The 21,392-nt window shown below is 37.0% G+C and overlaps 3 protein-coding genes across 7 annotated transcripts; 2 read left to right on the top strand and 1 right to left on the bottom strand.

Moving 5' to 3' along the window:
- The first annotated feature begins 1,365 nt into the window (after positions 1-1,365).
- On the top strand, positions 1,366-12,112 carry LOC105691537 (F-box/LRR-repeat protein 20). 4 transcript variants are annotated; one of them, XM_048660037.1, is made up of 10 exons: positions 1,372-1,690; positions 4,264-4,331; positions 4,899-5,114; positions 5,512-5,579; positions 5,929-6,058; positions 6,136-6,597; positions 6,684-6,875; positions 6,954-7,055; positions 7,144-7,359; positions 7,551-12,112. In XM_048660037.1, the coding sequence occupies exons 3-10, from the start codon at positions 5,094-5,096 to the stop codon at positions 7,656-7,658; spliced, it is 1,299 nt and encodes a 432-aa protein (XP_048515994.1). In that variant the 5' UTR covers positions 1,372-1,690; positions 4,264-4,331; positions 4,899-5,093; the 3' UTR covers positions 7,659-12,112. The 4 variants fall into 4 exon arrangements, with proteins under 4 accessions (XP_020711262.2, XP_048515994.1, XP_048515995.1 ...); XM_048660038.1 differs by having other exon boundaries at positions 1,372-1,718; XM_020855603.2 differs by lacking the exon at positions 4,264-4,331 and having other exon boundaries at positions 1,366-1,690.
- A 309-nt stretch (positions 12,113-12,421) lies between these two features.
- Positions 12,422-17,689, top strand: LOC105691639. Of its 2 annotated transcripts, XM_048660036.1 has the most exons (8): positions 12,422-12,626; positions 12,944-13,282; positions 13,378-13,644; positions 14,739-14,999; positions 15,439-15,726; positions 15,813-16,010; positions 16,102-16,545; positions 16,637-16,831. In XM_048660036.1, the coding sequence occupies exons 1-8, from the start codon at positions 12,557-12,559 to the stop codon at positions 16,678-16,680; spliced, it is 1,911 nt and encodes a 636-aa protein (XP_048515993.1). In that variant the 5' UTR covers positions 12,422-12,556; the 3' UTR covers positions 16,681-16,831. The 2 variants fall into 2 exon arrangements, with proteins under 2 accessions (XP_048515993.1, XP_012265694.2); XM_012410271.3 differs by having other exon boundaries at positions 16,102-17,689.
- Positions 17,690-17,933: 244 nt separating this feature from the next.
- LOC105691536 (tRNA-uridine aminocarboxypropyltransferase 1) lies at positions 17,934-19,682 on the bottom strand. The gene is made up of 4 exons (XM_012410070.3): positions 19,366-19,682; positions 18,928-19,068; positions 18,617-18,800; positions 17,934-18,325 (listed from the first exon to the last, which is right to left on the bottom strand). The coding sequence occupies exons 1-4, from the start codon at positions 19,606-19,608 to the stop codon at positions 17,973-17,975; spliced, it is 921 nt and encodes a 306-aa protein (XP_012265493.2). The 5' UTR covers positions 19,609-19,682; the 3' UTR covers positions 17,934-17,972.
- Between the last annotated feature and the right edge of the window lie 1,710 nt (positions 19,683-21,392).

Here is a 21,392-nt window from a genome sequence, read left to right as displayed (position 1 = left end):
CGAAGCTTGAGTAAATAAAATTAGGTATTACAAATATATTTACGATTTACCGCGTGGACTGAAAGAGTGTATTACTTGATTTCGATGCGGTTATACATACTACTTACAATGAGCGAGAGAAAGGCGTGATCTTCCAAAGAAAAATTCAAACAGAAGCCGGAAAAGATCAAATTTAATTCTGATTTTGGGCGAGTCGTTTGTTAGTTGAATTTCATCGGATATTCACGCATACATGAAAGTTTAATATAGACACCAACGTAGTGTACGCAAGAATTGAAACGATAAACATCGGCATACTACATCTATAGATATAAATTAACTGATATGGTAGATATGCACAAGGCATTAAAACCGGCGATAAACATTTTTATATTTCTCTGGTCCCCATTTGTAAACAACTAACGTGTTTTAAACAGAATCAGCTAGTGTAACTTAGAAGATTGGGTAAAAAATTATGTTGCAATTAGGGTAGAGTTGTATTTTCACACCATATGTCGTAATATTTTGAGAGCATGACTTACAACGGCATTTGACAACTATTTTTAAAACCATAAATCCGGTGGAAATACCTACTTGTTGTCATAATTTTCCGACAATATCCAAGTTATTATTAATTGTCAAATGAATCAATAAGTTATATTTTTTAAGCTGCGCTGGGCTACGTTATACTTTGATAAAAAAAATCCATAAATTTTTCGTGAATTATCTGCGGAATATAAACAAGAGATTTGGTAATTTTCAGATTTTTTGGAGCAGCATAGTCATCGGAATAAAAAATGACCGGCAAGACTCAAAAATCATGTGACATTCAAATGGGAAAATTCAAAGGCGTCGGGGAGTCGCTCAGAATTGAGCTACAAGCTCGGATACAAGCTCCAGGTTTCGCAAGAATTATTTTTTATTTATTCCTAGACATTTGTAGCTATGGGGAGTTTCAATAAATTCAAAAATGACCCAGATAAGGACCATTCTAATGACATGCACGTACTCTTCTTAGGTACGCACATTCCTAATATGAGCTTTTCCATTTGGTTAGCCAGAGGTCAGAGCTTTAAATACAGAGCGCGACATCTGCCAGTTTGATTGGGTAAGCATTGATTAGTTTCGTTGCAACCGGACGGATTGCAATTCTTGTCTGTTGATAAAAAAGTATTCTCCACTGCTTCATTTCACCAATGATAAGCTAACCTTTTAGCGTTTATTGGCAGGGCATGCACGTGAATGTCAGTCAATTATAACGTTATATTACGATATAACGTCAGACGAGATAGTTTTATGTAAAAAACGAACAAAGTTCAATAAACGAACGTAAGTCGGAACAGAGGGAAGATGGGCTTTGTGGCTACGCCAAGGAAGCATCGAACCCGGCAGGGCTGTGACGCCGTGGGTCTCGCATTTCGGTTTTGTTTGTTTGTTATGCAGTCGTAAAAATAGGGACCAATCAGGAGCGGATAAACAAAGCGAAGACGGACACTGGTTGGCTGGGCTGTCGCCAAGCCGAGGGTTTCTAGCCAATCCCATCTAGCCCGAGGAGCATCTTCAGTGTTCAGTGGACTCGGCCATTTCTCTGGTGAAGCGTAGCAGCGTACTAAGCCGAAGAGATTTCTTGTATTTGTTCGGTAGTCGAGGAAAGTTTGAAAAAACAAGACGACGCAAAAGGATGATACACTCCGGGCGCACCAAGCTCGAGGTAACCCATGTGCCTCTAATCCTGTTAGGTATCGTAAAATAATTAATATTGAACATCAAGATACTCTGTGTTGTCATTACGGTAGCGAACAGCTGATCCCCGCGTCTTGTTCGATCTACGACACAAACTTCAAAATTCTTAAATTTCCTTTATTGTTGACGTTTAAGCGAGCTTTATTTTTTTCCGTTAATTCGAGTTATTCGCTTGATTTCTGGTGCAAGAAAACTCAAATTTTCATCGTGCAATTTCGTGTTAAAGAATGCTTTCTTTGTTCCGTCTTCAGAGCCAGCAGCGCCTTGACAGACGGATTTCCTTTGTTGTTGCTACGAAACCCTCGTCTGTCTGGATTAAAATCATTCACTTTTAATCATAAGCCCGAATAACGGAAGAGATGTTGATCCTGATACTTTAATATGATAAACTGAAACAAATAACTTAACGCTATCGAAACTGAAAAAAAATATTTCAATAACAACAAACTAATATTCTCCAATCTTTTATGTACTGTCATCGTGCGGGTGAATCGACTAAGAAAAACAATTTATGAATGCAACATCTAATGGGGTGTATAACGTATGCCCAATTAGCAATTTACGTTGGCATGAATTGACGAAACTTGTTGCTCAATTATTCATTCATTATAGTTGCGACACAAGTACAATTCACGTTTGTTTATAGGCTGATAAAAGGTATACATATGTAGATCTGTGTTAAATAATTGTTGGCCGCATGCAATTTCTCAATACTCGTTATATCTATTGTTCGTTATATAAACTTGACCCTAATGATAACGCGGCTCTATTATTTCTCGAGGACTTGAACAGCGCGTGTGGATTCGATGTTTATTGACAGAGTTAAAACAGCTGCTCGACAAAACAAACCACCGTTAACTTAGTGAGAATTATCTTATAAAATCCGATTATAATTAAGAAAATCAGTTCCAGTTATAATTAGATTGAAAATTATAATCAAATTTACATTTTCTCGAAATAACGAAATCGCAAAATGTGCGAAATCATTTGACAGCTGATTCCTGACTGTTTAAAAATTCAACTGATATGTCAAATATATTTTGAAATGCGGGAACGCGGGAATTTTAAATCAATCGTTCCATAAGTTCCAATTTCCTGAAAAACCAAGTTTTTATCAAGATTACGCCAACGTTTTCCAAAATTTTGTTGATTTGTAACATCAATAGTTTGTTTAAGAGTTATTGTACGTTGAAGGTATTTATTAAATATAATATCTGAGAGATTATCTGAATTCATCAAATGCACTTGCATTGTATCATCACCAACTGCGAGTTGAACATTCATTGTGAGTAGGGAGGGTTCTCTTTGCTTTTCCATGACGTGGAGCATCGAATGAATTAGAATTATGTAAATGTCTTCTCGTGGTTCACCAACGATTGCTTGAACCTTTATGTCTCAAAGGCGACTTCTGAATGAATGCATGCATGCCTGTGATATTAGTTCAGCACTCCTCTTAGTAATAACTCAGCTCTCAAGTTCTTGCTATTCTAAGGCTTAACATTTCAACATTGATTAATTTTCCTGAGAACAGCTTACAATCATCAAGCCGTTCTGAAATTGGCTGCCTTTTTCTCAGTCTTTTCATTAGTTGTTCATGAATAATCTTCCTGTACCATACTTGTTTCGTTTCTAAATATTCGTGAAAATTGGGCCACACATCACTTGTGATGAAGCAACTACAGAAGCATTTATGAAAATTTGAGTTTACTTGACCAATTTTCTAGTACATATACGATATTTATTTACTTGTACTACAAATAATTCATATGATCACGGATAGCTCAATGGTAATTCCATTCAAATTCTCTGCAACTGTGTGGATATTCTTTGATTCTCCTCCAATTACGTACCAGCCATCCAAAGTATTTGGCTATTTATACTTGGTTCTATCGCAACTGAGAATAGCACAGCAAATATTTATACAGAGTTGACTTGACGTTTCAATTTTGAAGTACCCCTCAACAAAATGAAAATACATTGAATTATCCAAAAGTAAATTTATATCTCCCTAATAAAATCCATTAGTTTACACTCTAATTGTCAGTGCAGACCTGCCAAAATTGAGCTTATGGCAAGATGCATGAGGTGTCGCATCTGAGGTCACATTGCTGTTATTCAACCACAGTTTTTGTCATTTGAATTAGAACATGAAGTTTTTCCCTTCAACTCATGGAATCTTGTTCCAATAAATGATACTGAGCCTTCCAGGCTTAGTGTGCTCCCTATCGAATTATAAAAATGGTGCCCCCGTTTCTCAGAATATGCAAATTAGAAAACGGTAAACTGATCGAGATGCCTCTTAACAATTTTACCTAGAACGTAGATTCTGAAAAGTTGAGACCTGAGTTAGAAGCAACAGGTATGAGAAATGAGGAATAAATTGTCGAAAACGTTTAACTTAATCAGAGTACATTTCAATATGCCATATATGAGTTGATGATAAAAAGTTTTAATTTCTCATGTATGTTGATAAAATATGTTTCAAAGCAGTTAGCTCTAGGTATGATTTATATGTAATCAGTCTTATTTTATTTTCTAAAGTAAAGGGGTTGTATATACAAAGTGACTGTCGACTATTGGTGGAGACAATTAGCTAATTCGTTGCACGGGTATGTATATTATACTTAGGATTATTAAGTCTTCATTGATATCACTCAAAAAATTTCTTGTCGCTTTAAAATAATCATGTGAATCATGTAAAAACTAATTGATGCTGTAGTCAATACTGTCTCACAGCATTTAAACCATCTTAAACAAGAACTATTCAACTTTGTTTGCGTCATCGAATCGCAACTGATTATTATTGCTTATCAGTTGGTAAATTTCTGTCAACGCTAACACCAAAAGCTTATTCTCTTTTTAACACCTGTTCTCACCAGATACATGTGCATATCTATCTTTGTATATGCAGCAAACATTTTTACGATTACCGATAACAATTTGTACGCCTGTTTGTTCTTCAATGCCAAACTTTGTGACTGATATAGTGCCACTTTGTACAGATGTATTTTTTCCTTTTCCACCACTTAACAAGTCTAGTCATTTATCTATCCAAAGTTGTATAAGAAAATTAAATTACTCCGAAAATAACATATATCTAATGAGAAAAGCATTCAATTGATTAGTCCATGTGATTGTAATCCCTCTGAAGTAAATTAAAGTATGATATTTTTTAGAAAAAAGCGAGTCGGGTTGGAATTGGTGGTGGAGGTCAGCTACAAGGAGTCGAGGAAGCCGGAGGCGGCGGAGGACAGTGGTGGCGTCAACAGCAACCCTCGCACCACCACCACCATCATCATCATCATCATCATCACCATCATCACAGTGGTTATTACACATCACAACATAATCACAACAACCCTGTTACCACCATGAAGCAATCCTACATGCAGGTCAGCGAACAGTATCTGACTTACATAGTCTTATAATGCGTTTAATGTGTTACCCATCATTGAGTTAGCGATCGCTGTGGCAAGATTTATAGATAGAACCCACAAACGTAATATAGACTGGACCAGCAAGAGGTCAGAGTAAATGGATAACATATATAGATAACAGAGCTTTTATTTTTTTTTTTTCCAATTGACTGACTAATACCCAGAACTAGAGTCACAAAAAGTTGCAACAAAATTCATTTAATTTACAGCTTCCTGGTTTTCATGCTTTGATGTGCTACTACTTTTCTAAATATTTAAAAAATTCAACACTGCTCCATTCAGCTGGCTCACACATGATATAATGGTATTACATTATCTTTGTCCTTCTCAGTCAATGATTTGTTTGTTGCAGTTAACACGAGTATTCCACGATGATGAAGCACAAATCAACAAGAAGCTGCCAAAAGAGTTGTTGCTTAGGTATTGTTCCACTTGTATACACTTTATCTCAATTGCTTTTTGATTGTAAAACCTATAATAGTAACATGAGTATTCGTATAAGTCTTACATATCACTCGACAAGCGATAGTGCTTGGTGTCTCAGTTTCATTACCTTTGATTTAGTTGATTTTCTATCAAAGACTCATCCCGATTCCCAATCTAGATGTGGGATCAGTTCAACAATAAGTTGCGGAACCACAAACCACTTAATAGATTTTCAATTACATTACATTCAGACATAATATAATTCCAACTTTCGATAGCCTGATTTGTGTGGTCGGGTGTACAAATTAAGTGGCAGTTAATAAATTATTACTGTAATTATCAGGATCTTATCATATCTGGACGTGGTATCCCTGTGTCGATGCGCACAAGTCAGTAAAGCCTGGAACGTTTTGGCTCTAGATGGGTCAAACTGGCAGAGGATTGACTTGTTCGATTTTCAGCGAGACGTTGAGGTGATTATGATTTTTATTGTATTTAAATTAATAAACACAACTAATGGTCTCTAATGGCATTTTGCATTGTATTTTAGGGTCCGGTGATTGAAAACATATCGAGACGTTGCGGTGGATTTCTTAGACAGTTATCGTTGCGGGGGTGTCAGAGTATAGGAAACAACTCGATGCGAACATTAGCTCAATTATGCCCCAATATAGAAGAACTGAATTTGAGTCGGTGCAAAAAAATATCTGACACTACTTGCGCCGCGTTAAGTAGCCACTGCCCAAAATTGCAGCGATTGAATCTAGACTCGTGTCCGGAAGTGACAGACCTCTCTTTGAAAGATCTTTCTGAAGGCTGCCCCTTATTGACTCATGTTAATCTTTCTTGGTGCGAATTACTGACTGACAATGGCGTTGAAGCCTTAGCTAGAGGCTGTCCAGAGCTGAGGAGTTTTCTTAGCAAAGGATGCCGCCAACTCACTGACAGAGCCGTTAAATGTCTAGCTCGGTATTGCCCCAACATGGAGGCAATTAATCTACACGAATGTAGGGTGAGCATTGCATCTTCTCCATATGTCACTGCATTCTACTAAACAGTAATCGCTGATCCATGAATACAAAATAATAACTATTTCAGAATATCACCGATGACGCTGTGCGAGAACTAAGCGAGAGGTGTGCCCGACTACATTATGTCTGTTTATCGAATTGTCCTAATCTTACGGACGCATCATTAGTTATGCTAGCGCAACACTGCCCGTTGTTAGGAACTCTCGAATGTGTTGCCTGCACCCATTTTACAGACGCCGGTTTCCAGGCCTTAGCCAGAGTGAGTCTTTTTTTTCATAGATTATCTGTTCATGTATTACGGGAAGCATCAATCTGCGTACTAATCGCGAATTTACAGAACTGCAGATTGTTGGAAAAAATGGACCTGGAAGAATGTGTACTGATAACTGATGCTACACTGATACACTTAGCAATGGGATGTCCTCGGTTGGAGAAACTTGTAAGCGATGAGCTTTTCTGATACATTTAAAATGAGGCTCTTTAGAGCGTAATGTATGTTACTGATCGCGAGTGCGAATCTTGAACAGAGTCTGTCGCACTGCGAGCTGATTACTGATGAAGGTATTCGCCAGCTGGCACTCTCTCCATGTGCATCTGAACACCTTGCTGTGTTAGAACTGGACAACTGTCCTTTAATCACCGACGCTAGTCTCGATCACTTACTACAAGCTTGCCATAACTTACAACGCATCGAACTTTACGACTGCCAACTCATCACCAGGGCTGGCATACGCAGACTGAGGGTATGTATCAAATGTTATCCATTTCCTAAGGGTTTAATTATATTGCACTTTCAACAGATATCTCCGATATTTTTTTTGTAAACATCATATGATATCTAGAAAATTACTAAAATAAAATATTGAAGAGCATCCACTCGTATAGATTCGACAAATGCAGCGTCATAACAATTGATGTAAACTTTTCATTGCAGACGCATCTTCCAAATATCAAGGTTCATGCATATTTTGCCCCCGTCACACCCCCGCCTAGTGCAGGTGCATCGAGACAACGTTACTGTCGATGTTGCGTAATACTGTGATTTGTTGGTTTGATTAACAATTGAGCGTGAAAACCTCATGTTATAATTATGGGCCTTGTGAGTTGCTATTAATGCTATAATGGCGCAAACGAAACCTTCGGTTATTCGTTCGGCAACATTGAGTAGTGACAACCGAATCTTTGATGATTTAGCCCAAGTACTCGACAGCGGTTGAATGATAACTTATTATTATTTAATCTGTTCCTCATATCATGTTCAGCAAATGAATATGAATCGTTGAACGCCCGCCGAGTTAGATATAGCAGGTACATCAATAGAGCGTATTACGGATGGCTACCTTTACATGGCACCAGATTCGTCGCTACTTATGTGACGCATGCAACAGCGTGTATTAATTAGATCTATATCATTGCATTTCTATATTTCTACTTATCAATGTTTGGCTGTGTAAGCCAAAGATTCGATCGAAACGTAGATATCTATGATGTGTAAAATTCTGCAGAACCTTATATCGTATCTAAAATGAGATCGCCAGAATTTACACAGCCCTTCACTTTTATTTCGTGGATCCACAACTCATGGTATGTATAACTAATTGTGAACCACGAAATCACGTTTGTTTTTAAGTTTTTTTATTTTATTATTATATTTTCTTCGTTGAACTTGGACGCTTTTGTCGTGATCCTGGCTAGGAGAGTACAGACTGACAAATGGATCAAAGCGTAATTTCAATTCACGTTTGAAGTACATATTTCAATAGCCTAATATCGCAGAATACGCCAATATACGTGTATTCAAAATTTGAACTCGTCTGGTACATACATACTTATATATTAATGTATCGCACTATGCAACTATTTCAGTATGTGAAACAACAAATGCGCCATGACGCTGACTCGAAACATTTACCCTTTCGTATACATAATTAAATTCGAAAACTATAAGTCGATATCATGTTATCCATGCCATTCAATAATCTAGGATATATTATCTATGTACGAATATGAAGTAATCATTAGTGGCAATTAAGTGCCGCGTATACCTTATACATATATATACATATATATATATATATATCTTTATTTAAATAACTAATAAGCTAAAAAGATATTATAGAATATTACTATACACATACAACAAAAATGAAAAAAAAAGAAAATATGTTTTATACGCTGCTGGTCGTCTCTAGGATTACGTAATCTTAAAGTGTCATTGGTATGAATATTTATAAATCTGGTCTTAGGTATCTAACACGCACTGTATATTATGGTCATACTTTTTTTTACAATGCTTCATCATTCATTTCACATACAAAAAAAGCCTTGCCAAAACAAAAACCACATAGGTGGCTTGAAACACCAATTTTTCATGCAGTTCAAATCAAATTCCATGAATTCGCGACGTTAGAAAATATAACTCACAATGTCACATAGTATCAATCTTATCAGAGTAGAAAGGCTGATAGTCCTAGTCTGTCCGACACGCAGAATGGCACTGTATTGAAAGAGACTTCATTTGCGAGTATATGCGTGTTTGAAACAGCCCTATAATAGTACATTATGCAACAAGGTAATAAAGCTGCAGTTTACTCCCGCGGACGACTGTACTGCCCGAGCATAATTCCTGAGGGTTCGCTCGGCCAGTATTCACTCGGGGAAATTTTCGGGAGGGCCGTAAGTCCGAGGGAATGATTAGCTTTATTCCTACGTTGCATATAGGACTTTATACCCGTATCGACTGTAAAGACCACTTTTCGTCCCGCTAATTCACTTTTCGTCCCACAAATTTACTTTTCTTCGTGAAATGCGGGAGAAGAGTATAGTAGGGAATCAGATTCAACTTTAGTCCCGCCCTTTCAGGTCAAAAAAGTTGTCTTTACGGTTGAGTCGGGAATAAACTGAATTACTGTGGTACTGTAACTTTAGAACATTTAGACCTTTTTTCCGGAACTCGTTATAGAATTGATCACAGTGGCGGATTCATTCATCTCTCTTATGGCAAAATCTGCACAGGGAATGAAGTCTACGTGACAATTACTTTTTTAAAACTAATGCATATTCGTTAGAACAGTTGTATATAAATAGATAACTTTAGTTGGTCTCAATATCTTTCATTCGACAGGGGTTGATCAGTTGTTTGTTGAAATGAATGTTGCGGTTTTTCCTCATTGGATTAAATCTTTCGCGGTGTGTAGTACAAAAAAATTATTGACTTCAATTGTCTTATCAGAAAAATATTATGCTAAAACAGCACGCAATATATTTACAAAATCGAAAAGCAGCTCGAGGACTTGACCCTCAGGTATTTTTAAATAGCATTGGTTGATTATCCAATTCATTTTTCCGAACAATTTAGAAAAATTCCTCTGTTCGTGTTAGCAGTTAAGAAAATATCACTACTTGAGCCAATAGTATTACACAATCATTGTTGTAGTTAGTATTATATAGTAAGGCTGATCATATTGCTAATGTCGTGCCTAACTTACCACCTGGTCGCTGTTATTCTGTCGCAGTTTCGAATTAGTTTATATTTAGGAGTTCGGATCTATTTGTAGTAAAAGAACAGAAGCAAGCGAATTGAACTTTTCATGAACCATCAGCTTATTCACTTTCCGGATCAAGGCGACCCCTGTTCAAGAATATTTGTTACCTTTTTCAAAATATTTAAGAAATGTCAGCACAGAGCTTGTGCATTCCACATATGTATTTGGTCTTCTGATATTCGGTGGTATAGGATGTGAGAATAGGCCGATAAAATTATGTTGAACGATAATTTGTATCTTATTTTATATAATTTAACATTGATCATAAATGTAAAGTATAAGAAAATTGAAATTCATTTATCGAATCTGATTCAGCGTCATCCAACAATGTCGGTGATTCATGGAGATGGATGAGGTTTCAAAATTGAGTGATCGAGCAAGTGTTTGGCTGTGCAGTAGAATAGCAAGTGAATATGAAATTTAGAAACCAGAAAAAGTGTTTGTCTGCCTGTCGACCGCCTCTTTTACATAATATGCCTGTGATATAAGTAAATTAATACCAGTTACAATAATTATTGAAAAAATTGGCTCTTGTCAATGGGTACTATACTAAATTAAAACATAAAAACCACATTATGATATACATATGCGATTGCTATGGGGCATATATCGAAGTATATAGTATCTGTGCCCTCTTTATCTTAATAAAAAAAAAATATATATATATACCCACACTCTATATATAAAGTGCCACCTGTATGAAGAGTCTCAATTTTACACACAAAGATGTATAATTTTGGACTCAATTTTGAAAAGGCACTTTTCCAAACGATCTATATGTTTATTATACTATCAATGTGTAGTCACTGTATGGTTAGGACCAGTGTTGCATTAAATACCCCCTCAAGAGAGAGAAAAAAAAGTTCATATTCAAATCACTCTGCCTACATATATAGAATAGAATATTGGTGTACAGTTAAGTTCCATCAATTCTTTTTTTCCTGTTATCGCTTTTGTTTTTTTTTCATCCTTCCCCGTTGATAAAAGTATTATATAATTAATTGCTGAATTAATCATTCGAATTGCCACAGCGGCTCTTCATACTGTAAGAAATTCGGCACCCATTCACATTTCAGTCGCAAGCGAATTCCTCCAGTTAATAACCGTCCGTCAGTCCTTCATGGTGAACTAGATGAATGGTATTATTTCCCCATACATTTTTTCCTACACGAATCGGCTATCCTTTATTATCACACATAAAATCTTTCATAAAAATAAATTTCATTTGAACAAAACTCATAGTATAATATGTATGTATATCATTGGAATTCTTAAAACGATGGAACCTTCGACAAAGAAGAATGTGCGGGGCTGGTTATTATAGTATTAAATTATTTTCATATCAAAAAAATATTGCAAGATCGAAAAAAAGAATAAATATAGGATAGGAGAAAAAAAAATATAATCATACATTTTCCGACATGGGAACCAAATCCGAATGACTCGAGGCAAGACTGATTCATTTTTTTGTTCAATATATATATGCCTATATATATATATTTGCTTGTTTGCTTTTTTTTGCTTTATTCTTTTCCCTTTTATACATGAAAAAAAAACCACACACGCGTAATTATTGTTTTCAAATACCCGTACGACACATATTATACACATACTTACCTATAACATTGTAAATGCATAATACGACTGTCTTATACATAAACTGTCCGTTTATAAATACACGTCATGCATTGGCCATTGTGTAGATCCTAGTACAGTAAATATAGATTAGTTAAAATCACAATTATTGCTAACCAGACATTAATTTAGATTCTGTATTATTTAAAACATGCATACATAATAATATATTTCAGGTACATTGTATTCATATGCAGCATAAGTATATGTATAATTATTATACTAATATACGCTGTCTCGTAAAAGCAACAGTGTGACTTGTATATATTTTCATTATTATTATATATGTACAATAAAATATGTTCCGACGGTATAATTATTCGATAACGCGATGAAAAAAAAATCTACATCACTACCCATCATAAATAATAATTAGGTATATCTGTAAAACTTTGCAAGATCCAGAGGTTCGAATAACGATCAACTAATTAAATTGAGATAGGTAGATAAAACGAAGAAATTGGGATGGCTATAGCTATGTTGAAAAACCTTGTTAAACACAGTTCGCACAGCTATTCATCAAACAAGCTCTAATCAGAAGAGAAAAATTTCAGACGTGCTTGATTAGTATCGCCTGTAGTCCAATAATTGCTGCACAACGAACAAAGCAAAGACGCGGGCCGCAAAATAATCAATTGATAGTCGGCGTCAGCGTTGGATGTTAACGGGACATTACTGGTGCTCGATATCAAAAAGGTTGCGAAATTTTAAGAAAAAAGTCGCATATATTAAAAACTAAAGAAGAGCAGCTCCGGCTACGATGATGAGAAAATGGGTTTACATTTTTGTTCTGGGAATAATGATGCCAAAGTATTCGATTGCGGCGACAGGTCAGTTTTTAAAATGCAGTTACACGAAGGGTAGATCATTCCGAAAAAAAGGTTCCATGAAACTTCATAAGATTTCGGCAGCCAGTGGAGATTTTAGAAGAAGTTACAGAATTTTATAATATTGCATGGTGATTCCACAAGACTCCTGGGATTGCTCGAGATTTCATAAGAAATTACGCATTTTGAAAAACTTCACATCTTATAACTTTAAAATAGGGGTGCAGGTTTGACCAAAATTGTGATTGATCCCTCCATGTTCGATATCAAAGAAAACGAACTACCTGTACGGGAATAGTATAATATTGCTTGTCCTGCAGGACCGAAATTCGATGAAATTGTAGAACGTTTTGAATACCAGTTGGCTGAAACCGGTAATCTAACCGGAAATGATTCCGAAATGAAATTGGAGTTTCTGGTTATCGGAAGATCGGTTTCATGGACCGAAGCAGAAGAACTCTGCACGTCGTATGTGAAGCGGAAATTCAAGCGGAATATATTGGATTGGGATCACAACGATGAGACCGACGGAGACGAAGACGGTTTGAATAATAATTCCGATGATGCCGAAGACGTCCAAGGAAATGGGCATTTAGCTACCATAGATTTTAACAATCTTGCAAAGTGGCTTGCCCGGAAACTCGCAGAATCCAATTACAGTTTGTTTTCAAATTCATCTCTTTGCGCATTGTCTTCATTATATTTCGTTGCGATTGCACACGTCAAAAATTATACTATTTCACGTACGCTGTAGGGTACGACGGACTTTGGATAGGAGGTCACAGGAAAAGTGGTGATGATACTTGGAGGTGGATTGGTGTCCACGAAAATGAGGATAATTACATAATTCCAAATAATTTATCGAAAGCCGATTGGCCGCCGTGGTTCAAAGACGATCACCGCAGAAATTCCGAAAATTCTAACGAAAATTGCCTAGCATTCGATAAACAGGGACACGATAAGCCACTCTTTGTTAAGGAGGACTGTCATCTTCGAAGACCCTTCATTTGTCAACGAATTAGTAAGATCGCCTCTTTTCTATACCAGAATTTTTTTCAGACTTATTTTCATGACGAATATTATCTTTTTTCCATCGTATGATTTTCCGAAACCCTATTCAGCGTTCGAACGGTTGCCATCATTTTTGGCATACGAAATACATTGGTTGATGAGGAAGAAAAGCTGATTTTTTTTCACTTCTTATCTACTTGTCCTTCAATTATTAATCGCATCGTGACGTTCACTACGACTTACCGATCAAAATACTCTGAAACGTTGAAACTATTTCCAAGCTCGTCTGATTTCAATTTTTTTGAATCTATATTGTTCATAGACCTTTTATGTTCATAGTTTTCTCGAAAAAGCTTATTGATAAAATGTTGTCGACAAGGAGCTTTCCGAACGAATAGAATTTGTTTACAAAGCCGCGAAAAATTAACAAAAGAAAAGAATAAACATTGATATAAATGAACGTACAAAAATTTTGAATTAAATAAATCGGATAATCAAATCATTATCAACTAACGATTATGAAGAAAAAAGTGCAAACACAAATCTGCTTTTCTACATCACCAATCTCCTTACAATAGTTTGTGCACGGCTGAACTTTGGGTAATGAAATATGAGTGTGGTCTAAATTGCAATGATCTTTAACTTTTAATTACCTATGAACAAATGGTTTTTTATATGATGTATAAACCAGACTTCTATTGGTCGAAATTACCGCAATGTTAGATGTGCTCAGTGGGGCTAATATACGCAAACGTGAATACCTTGCGTGTGATAGTTCGCACTTATCATTCAATTACTTCATCTATTACGTGCTACGTGCTATCAAACGATCGATAAATTATTCGATTTTACGACGTGTCTAACCACAGGATACTTGTCACAATCAATTTCTAGCACGATGAAGTATGTATATATGTAATCGCCATTATTTCAAGTTTGCAAGTAAAGTTCTTTCAAGTATAATTATAACACATCCTAAATTGCATTTTCTTAATCACATGAATAATATTACCTCACCGTATCAATTCTGAAACAAACGCTAAACTTAATGAGGCCTCTGTAGCTTTTAACGTTGAATCAAAATTTTAATACGATATGCTGCAGCTAGACGAGACACGCAACATATGCTCAGGGAAGGAAACGATGTGACGGTAAACAATCGGCGTTACATTCTTTACCATTTCCCAAGCGATGAAGATGGAGATAATTCTCAAAGTCGAAGATCGGTACAGAAGCTCAATGGAGGTGGCGTCAAATGGAGGGACGCTCTTCTGGAATGTCATCGCCGTGGACAGGAACTAGCCGTGGTACCTTCAAATGAAGCTGCTGCGGCCATTGCGGATATCATGTTGAAAAGCAGACCATGTAGGATAATCGAAACCGTGTTTCATATTTCTATTTGCTTATTTATTTTTTGTTTGCGTTATTATAAAAGCTCAACTTTTTTCCATTCGCACTGGCGCCACACAATAGAGTCACAGAAGAGTATCGTAATTTTGTACGCGGCGTTTGCTGACTCATTCGCTGTAAAATTCGGCGGATCGTGACGTGAATGTTTATTGCTTTATCTTCGTACGAAATTATTTCCAATTAATAACGGTGATCGGTGCCGAAAAAATTTATAACATCCACAAGCAACAGGTGTCGGTTCGAACGTGGGCCGAGCTATCTCATTATACTCATAAAACTTACTCATTCTCTGCGTCACAATACTAGTTACTATGTAATTATTAGTGACGGATAATCACGCGTATGAGCCAGTGAGTGGACGAGGATGCTATCGAAATTTATTGACATTTTACAGCAATGGAAAGTGCCTGGCTTGGGGGCTGGAGCGCCGAAGGTTCGGAGTGGACGTGGGTGTCTTCTGGAGAATCCCTACCATCTGAGATATCACCATTGACCAGCTATCCCCCTTGGTTCACGGATCACCGTGAAGACAACGCTCTGGGGAGGCTGAATACCATCAGTGAATACTATGCAAAGAGACCCAGGTGTCTCGTTTTGGACAGACATTCTTGTCCATTAAACGTGAATCCAGTATTTATTGACTTGGATTGTGAAAAGCGAAGGCCGTTCGTTTGCCAAACTGGTACTGCATCGTTCCAGATCAAATTCAATATTTTATGATGGTCAACACGGCTGTATAAATCGAATTTTTTTTTCTTCTTCATTTAGTTCGACGGGACATGCCAAGAATCAGAGTCGCGAATTTGGTTCTAGAATTTACAATCAATGGTCGTGTCATGAGGTTCTCTAAGACCAGGATGACTTGGGGCGAAGGGAAAACTTATTGCGAAGAAATAGGATATGCTATGGCGAGAGTTAGTGATAAGAAAACTCTAGATGCTGTTTTAGAGCAGATGACCAAGTTGTGTTCGTATTTTTTACATTAGCATTTTTCGATACGCTCTACGGCCTCTGTATTGACTCTTTTATTTTTCATGTGTACACAATTCACCATCAGCCTTAAACCACATATGGGTCGCTGGTCGTACACGAAAAATCGATGGGGAATGGAGATGGTCAGAAATGAATGAGGACGGTGGTTTCGATTCCGATTCACAAAGTAGCTGGTGGTGCTCTGGAGCCGATAACCAATCGCGGTCCGTTGCAAAGGCTGATCTGTGCTTGAATTTAGATCGAGAAGGTCGAGATATACCTCTTTTTTACGGATTGCCGTGCAACGAAACGAAACAATACGTGTTATGCGCTCAAAGGGAACCCCGAACCCGACAAGCGATCAAACTTAGCGACCAATCGAGTCCGCCTAAAGCTCCGGTACCTTCACATCTCCTCTCTTTTACCAAGAAAGTCCGTGTCGCCGGATTGGCGACCCGACGACTCAACGAAAAACTCAATGGAGTCGGAAAGGAAATTGACACTGAATTGATCGTCGATCATAGTGACGGTATTGGCAACGTATATAACGATCAGGAATCATTGGGGAACAATGGTACCAAGATGAATAGGTCATCTAATGCATCGATTATCAATTATAGATACGGACCAATTATTTCAACATCAACAGTACCGGCACTTGTGAAGAAAACGCCGTTCAATGAAAGCAAAAGTTTAAATGAAACTGAAAACTTGGGTGACTTGGGTTCCACACCCGTTTCTGCGAATAATTCTCGTCAGTTAGTTCAAAATTCAGCGAACGTGGAAAATAGAAATTCTTTCGAAGAGTCGGCTTCCGATGCAGCTTTGAATGCCACACGTAGTGATATGGTAGTCGACACGATGATGCCAACGACCGATAATGATGTATATTTGACGACAGAATCTCCCAAAAATCTGTTAGCACCTGAAGACCACAACGTGACAAATCCTGGAACCACCTCTGCGGTAATTCGGCCTACGGGCGATGGAGTGAAGGTAGCGGATTTGGACGAGGAAACCAAAAAATTATTGAGGATGAATGGATACGATTTGACTAATACTGACGTGATTTTGGGGCTGGAAATGGAACTAGTTCATCTGCCTGTAAACGAATCGAACGTTACTGAACACTCGTTATTTCGTGGAAGCGTAGAGAAATTGGAACCCAATGAAGATAATCTTGGACCGCTCGAGGTTTTGGGCGATTTAAAAGAATCTACTAATCAGACCTTAGGTAGGCTGGAGCAGAAAGAAGTGGACCTCTCTAGTAATGTAACAAAATCGAATGATGAAGATTTGAAAAATTCAAAAGCAGACGGGGTTTAACAATTTAAAAAAACCGGAAATTTTGTAGAAATTCATGATAATTAGAAAAGGAATTCTCAACTGACTTTGTTTTATAGGTGGGTATATAAAACTATAGAGCTAGCGACAATAAAAAATTAGTGTTTTAGATGCGTAGAAAGTTATAATCGAAAAGGTAACGTATCGATGTAACGTATTATTCGTAGAGTTAACATAATTATTAGATACCTTCACTCAAGTGTCAATAAGATTTTTTTTGCGGTGTAAAGTATCGTAATTATGTAGCAGAATATTGTCAATATATGCTGTAACGTAAAATAAATATTACATGCATTCTCTATCGAAGAATCTGCATAGAGAAAATTCAAGATTTGATGCTTTTTAAAAATTCTCAGCACAGAAAGTATTACCATGAACCGTTTTGTTTGCAACCTCTGAATTTAGCAGAGAATGAAAAAATTTTAACGAACGTGACACTCGCTCTGGTGTCAAGTATTTTTAATAATATCATACCATTCCAATTAAAAGGCTGAAATCAATTAGGGATATTGATAATTGGATAAGCACGATTCAGGATTTTCCTTAACGAGTTTTAATAGAAAACCAAATACGTGTGAAACAAACGATATAAGTTATATTTTTATTATTCCTTCAAGTCAGCGGTCGTTTGTAGGCATACAATTTATCGTGATCGTATATGCTATGAATTTTTTCATACATATATTTAAAAAAGTATAACAAGTCATCGTATTGTCCGGAATACTTTTGTCTCGAGGAGTCAGAATCTTTCCTCATGGTTTCCTCATCTTCAGTAAATATCGCTCCAGCGTTTTCTCCGATTTCTGCTTCACTGGCATAATTTTCAACTGCACCAAAAGCGTTCGTGTGCAATTCAACCAAAAACTGGTGGATGGCTTCTATCGTCGCCAAGTACCACCGCGGACTAGATTTTTGGTGCCTCCAAAATTGTGAGATGCGAGATTTCAAGACTACGCAGCAAAGTTCTGTACGTGGGAACGTTTATTATACCATTTGAGAGCGGCGCAGATATTGAATATATTTTGTTTTAACTAAAAGTAGAGCTTCCTCGTCGGATTACAGAGTGAAATGTTACATAAACCGCGTTTATCGTGAAACTCAAACTCGATACATAGCCGTTTCAAAGCTTGCAACTGTTTAGTACACTCAGGACATGTGTGTGACAGTCCTTTTGTTATGTAGGCACAGTAATGGCGGTCGAATAAAATGCATGACGCGCTTCCCGCATACAATGTGTGGTATACAAATATACTCACCCCGTAGCCTTTGATCCTTGTAAATAGATTTAGTTTGGTGCCAAGTGCTATCTATAAAAATTGCTCGCGTAATCGGAAATTCATTCTGAATTCTTTCCTCAATTAACCGACCTCGATCTTCCACTTTTCTGGTAAACAGCTCTTCTATACTCTGAGCTGATTTACTTGGAAAAATTAATACCACCTACGAAAATACGGTGGTCAGATTTTGGGAGTCATACTCTTTCAATACGCTATTCACACCACTTCAGACGTACGAAATAAAATAAAGAAAGAATTTAATATTTCCGGTGGGTTTTAATCATCTTCACCTTTTCATCCCTCGATATTTCAGGGAATTCTGGATACGTGTAAATCCGCACATCCTCTGGCGCTATCACTGCTGCATGGATTGCGGTACTTTTTCCATCGATTTCTCGAGCGTGTTTAATTATGTCAATTTTGATCGGCAACTTTTTGAAATAAATATTATACACATAAGGCGATGAATTTTGTTACGTTATTTTCATAAAATAAATTGATACCGAAAAGAAACGTACAAGATTTTTCGAATCGAGATGTTTGAAATCAAATTATAAGGTCACGCGTGTGTTTTGTTCTGCTCATGTTCGAAAGACGTAGCGGGAATTCAAAAATGCACGTAACCCGAAACCATTGGTGGATGCGATGACTGAAGATACCAATCATCAGTCAACGATGGATGTAATCCTCCAATGAATGTAATCTTTCAATAATGGAGGTATACGTACCTTTACTTTAGGGATGTATTTTTCGTCAATAACAGGCGAGCAACAAGTGTAACAAAAAAATTTCCTCGACTTGAAGCAATTGCCGCAAATTTCCCTCCCTTCAATAGTGTCTAAGATTTTCGCGTTTCTTATTTTAAGCTTGGCAAAGGGCGCTTTGTCGATAATTTTCTGCTCTCGCTCCTTGACCGACAGATCGCTGTCCGCGTCCGCGCGTTGAAACAGCTGCAAGTCGTCGCTCGCCATTTTGTGCAGACACAACACGTGCTACGATTCTCACGATAGAAACGCTATGGAGGATTACCTCCATCAAAGATACAAAAGAAGGGGACATAGCGCCTCCTCTGCAGGCGCACATAATGAGGCTCCATCTTTATAATATTATATCAAGTTCGGCAATCGCTTCGCCAATGTTTCAATTCAAACGTTGACTGAATAGAATCTTACGTTCGCTTTACGTGATTCAATTAAAATACATGTAGTCAAATTGATTTCACCTTATTTTAGTGTTTTTACAGCTCTTAATCCAATCACCTTTGATAATGCTCCGGTTGATCTTACAGGCAATTCAAAACTAGATACTCTGTGCATCGTGCCTCAAGGATGGAACCGCCAAATTCAAAATTCCACTTTGAATTTTCATTCTAGCTACGTTTACTGAGGCGTTACTGAGGATTTGTACTACCTATGTTCTGATTTTTTCCCATTAGGAATAATATAACCGAAATAAAAAAAAAAAAAAAATCGATAGAAGCGACCGAACTGTCCATTTCGTCCATTTGAACTTCCAAAGTGTCCATTCCGAGCGCCGAAGCAAAAAATTGCTATCAGACAGCAAAATGCAATTGTGATAACATTGAAAAAAAGAAGATATAATAAACGCTCTTCGCTGAGTACCTAATATCCCACTATAAAATTTTCATCGCTAGTTGCCAATCGGCTTTGCCGTATAGTTGTGGATTAAATGCATTACGCCCCTATCACCGGAGGTAAAATTATAATTCGCATATAAAATAAAAATCGTTGCACTGCAGCAGATGCGGGTGAATATTGATCGGTATACGTACGTACGATGGTACACGATATCGTGAGCGAATTGCATTTTGCTCTGCTCTTTTTCCCATGAAATATAAACAGAATCAACATCGATATCCTAATTATCGTACATAACTGCAGTAACTATAATATTTAGAACGGAATTATATAATTATCGCAGGTATTTCATCTGAAACATACATGTATACATCATGCTTCTGGGTTAAATTCATATCAATTTGTAATGCATTTCGTGCTAATCGAATGTATATGTATAGTATAAGAAGTTCATCCGCATTATCTCCTGACTCATGTAAATTCATGCATGATACGAGATTATATCGGATATCGGTGCGATGGATCCGAATAAATCCTGACGATGAATACAATTTTATTTGTTGATCTTTGTGTTCTCTTTTATTTTTCTTTCGTTAAGTTCAGGGTTTTACAGATTAAGCCGTGCAGGTACTTTGCATATAAGAAATTTACATTTTAAGCCAACGAAACTGAGCTTTTATTCAAATGCCACGTAACAACATAGCTCATCACGGTACTAAAATTTATTCTCGTTCAACCAAACTACTAACCCTTAGTGTTGTTAGATAAACCGTAAAACTATCCTAAAGGCAATTCGTTTTTTTTTTTACCCCAGAACAAGCACAGAGATATGGAATTGAGCGATATTATTACGTTGCTCGCGGGAAGGAAAACGATGAGCTACAATTATGAAACTAACGGGTTTCGCTCGGAGCTTTCAAGGGAAATAAAAACATTGGTGTGTACATACCTGAGCTTACCTAATACCCACATTGAATCGCAACTAGACACAAATATTTGTGTATGCATATCTACATTCGCAGTAGATGGGGTTAGACATGGCTTTTACATCAATTAATGATCCTTGTCTGGGTTGGAATTACCAACAACAATATTCGCCTGAAATTGCTGTAAAACTCGGATCGAAAGTCCCAAACGTATTAGAACCATTCGGGGAG

This window comes from Athalia rosae, chromosome 1, assembly GCF_917208135.1.
Source record: "Athalia rosae chromosome 1, iyAthRosa1.1, whole genome shotgun sequence".
NCBI classification, from domain to species: Eukaryota; Metazoa; Arthropoda; class Insecta; order Hymenoptera; family Athaliidae; genus Athalia; species Athalia rosae.
Note: the sequence above shows the minus strand (reverse complement) of the source record. Positions and strands in the feature narration are given on the sequence as shown.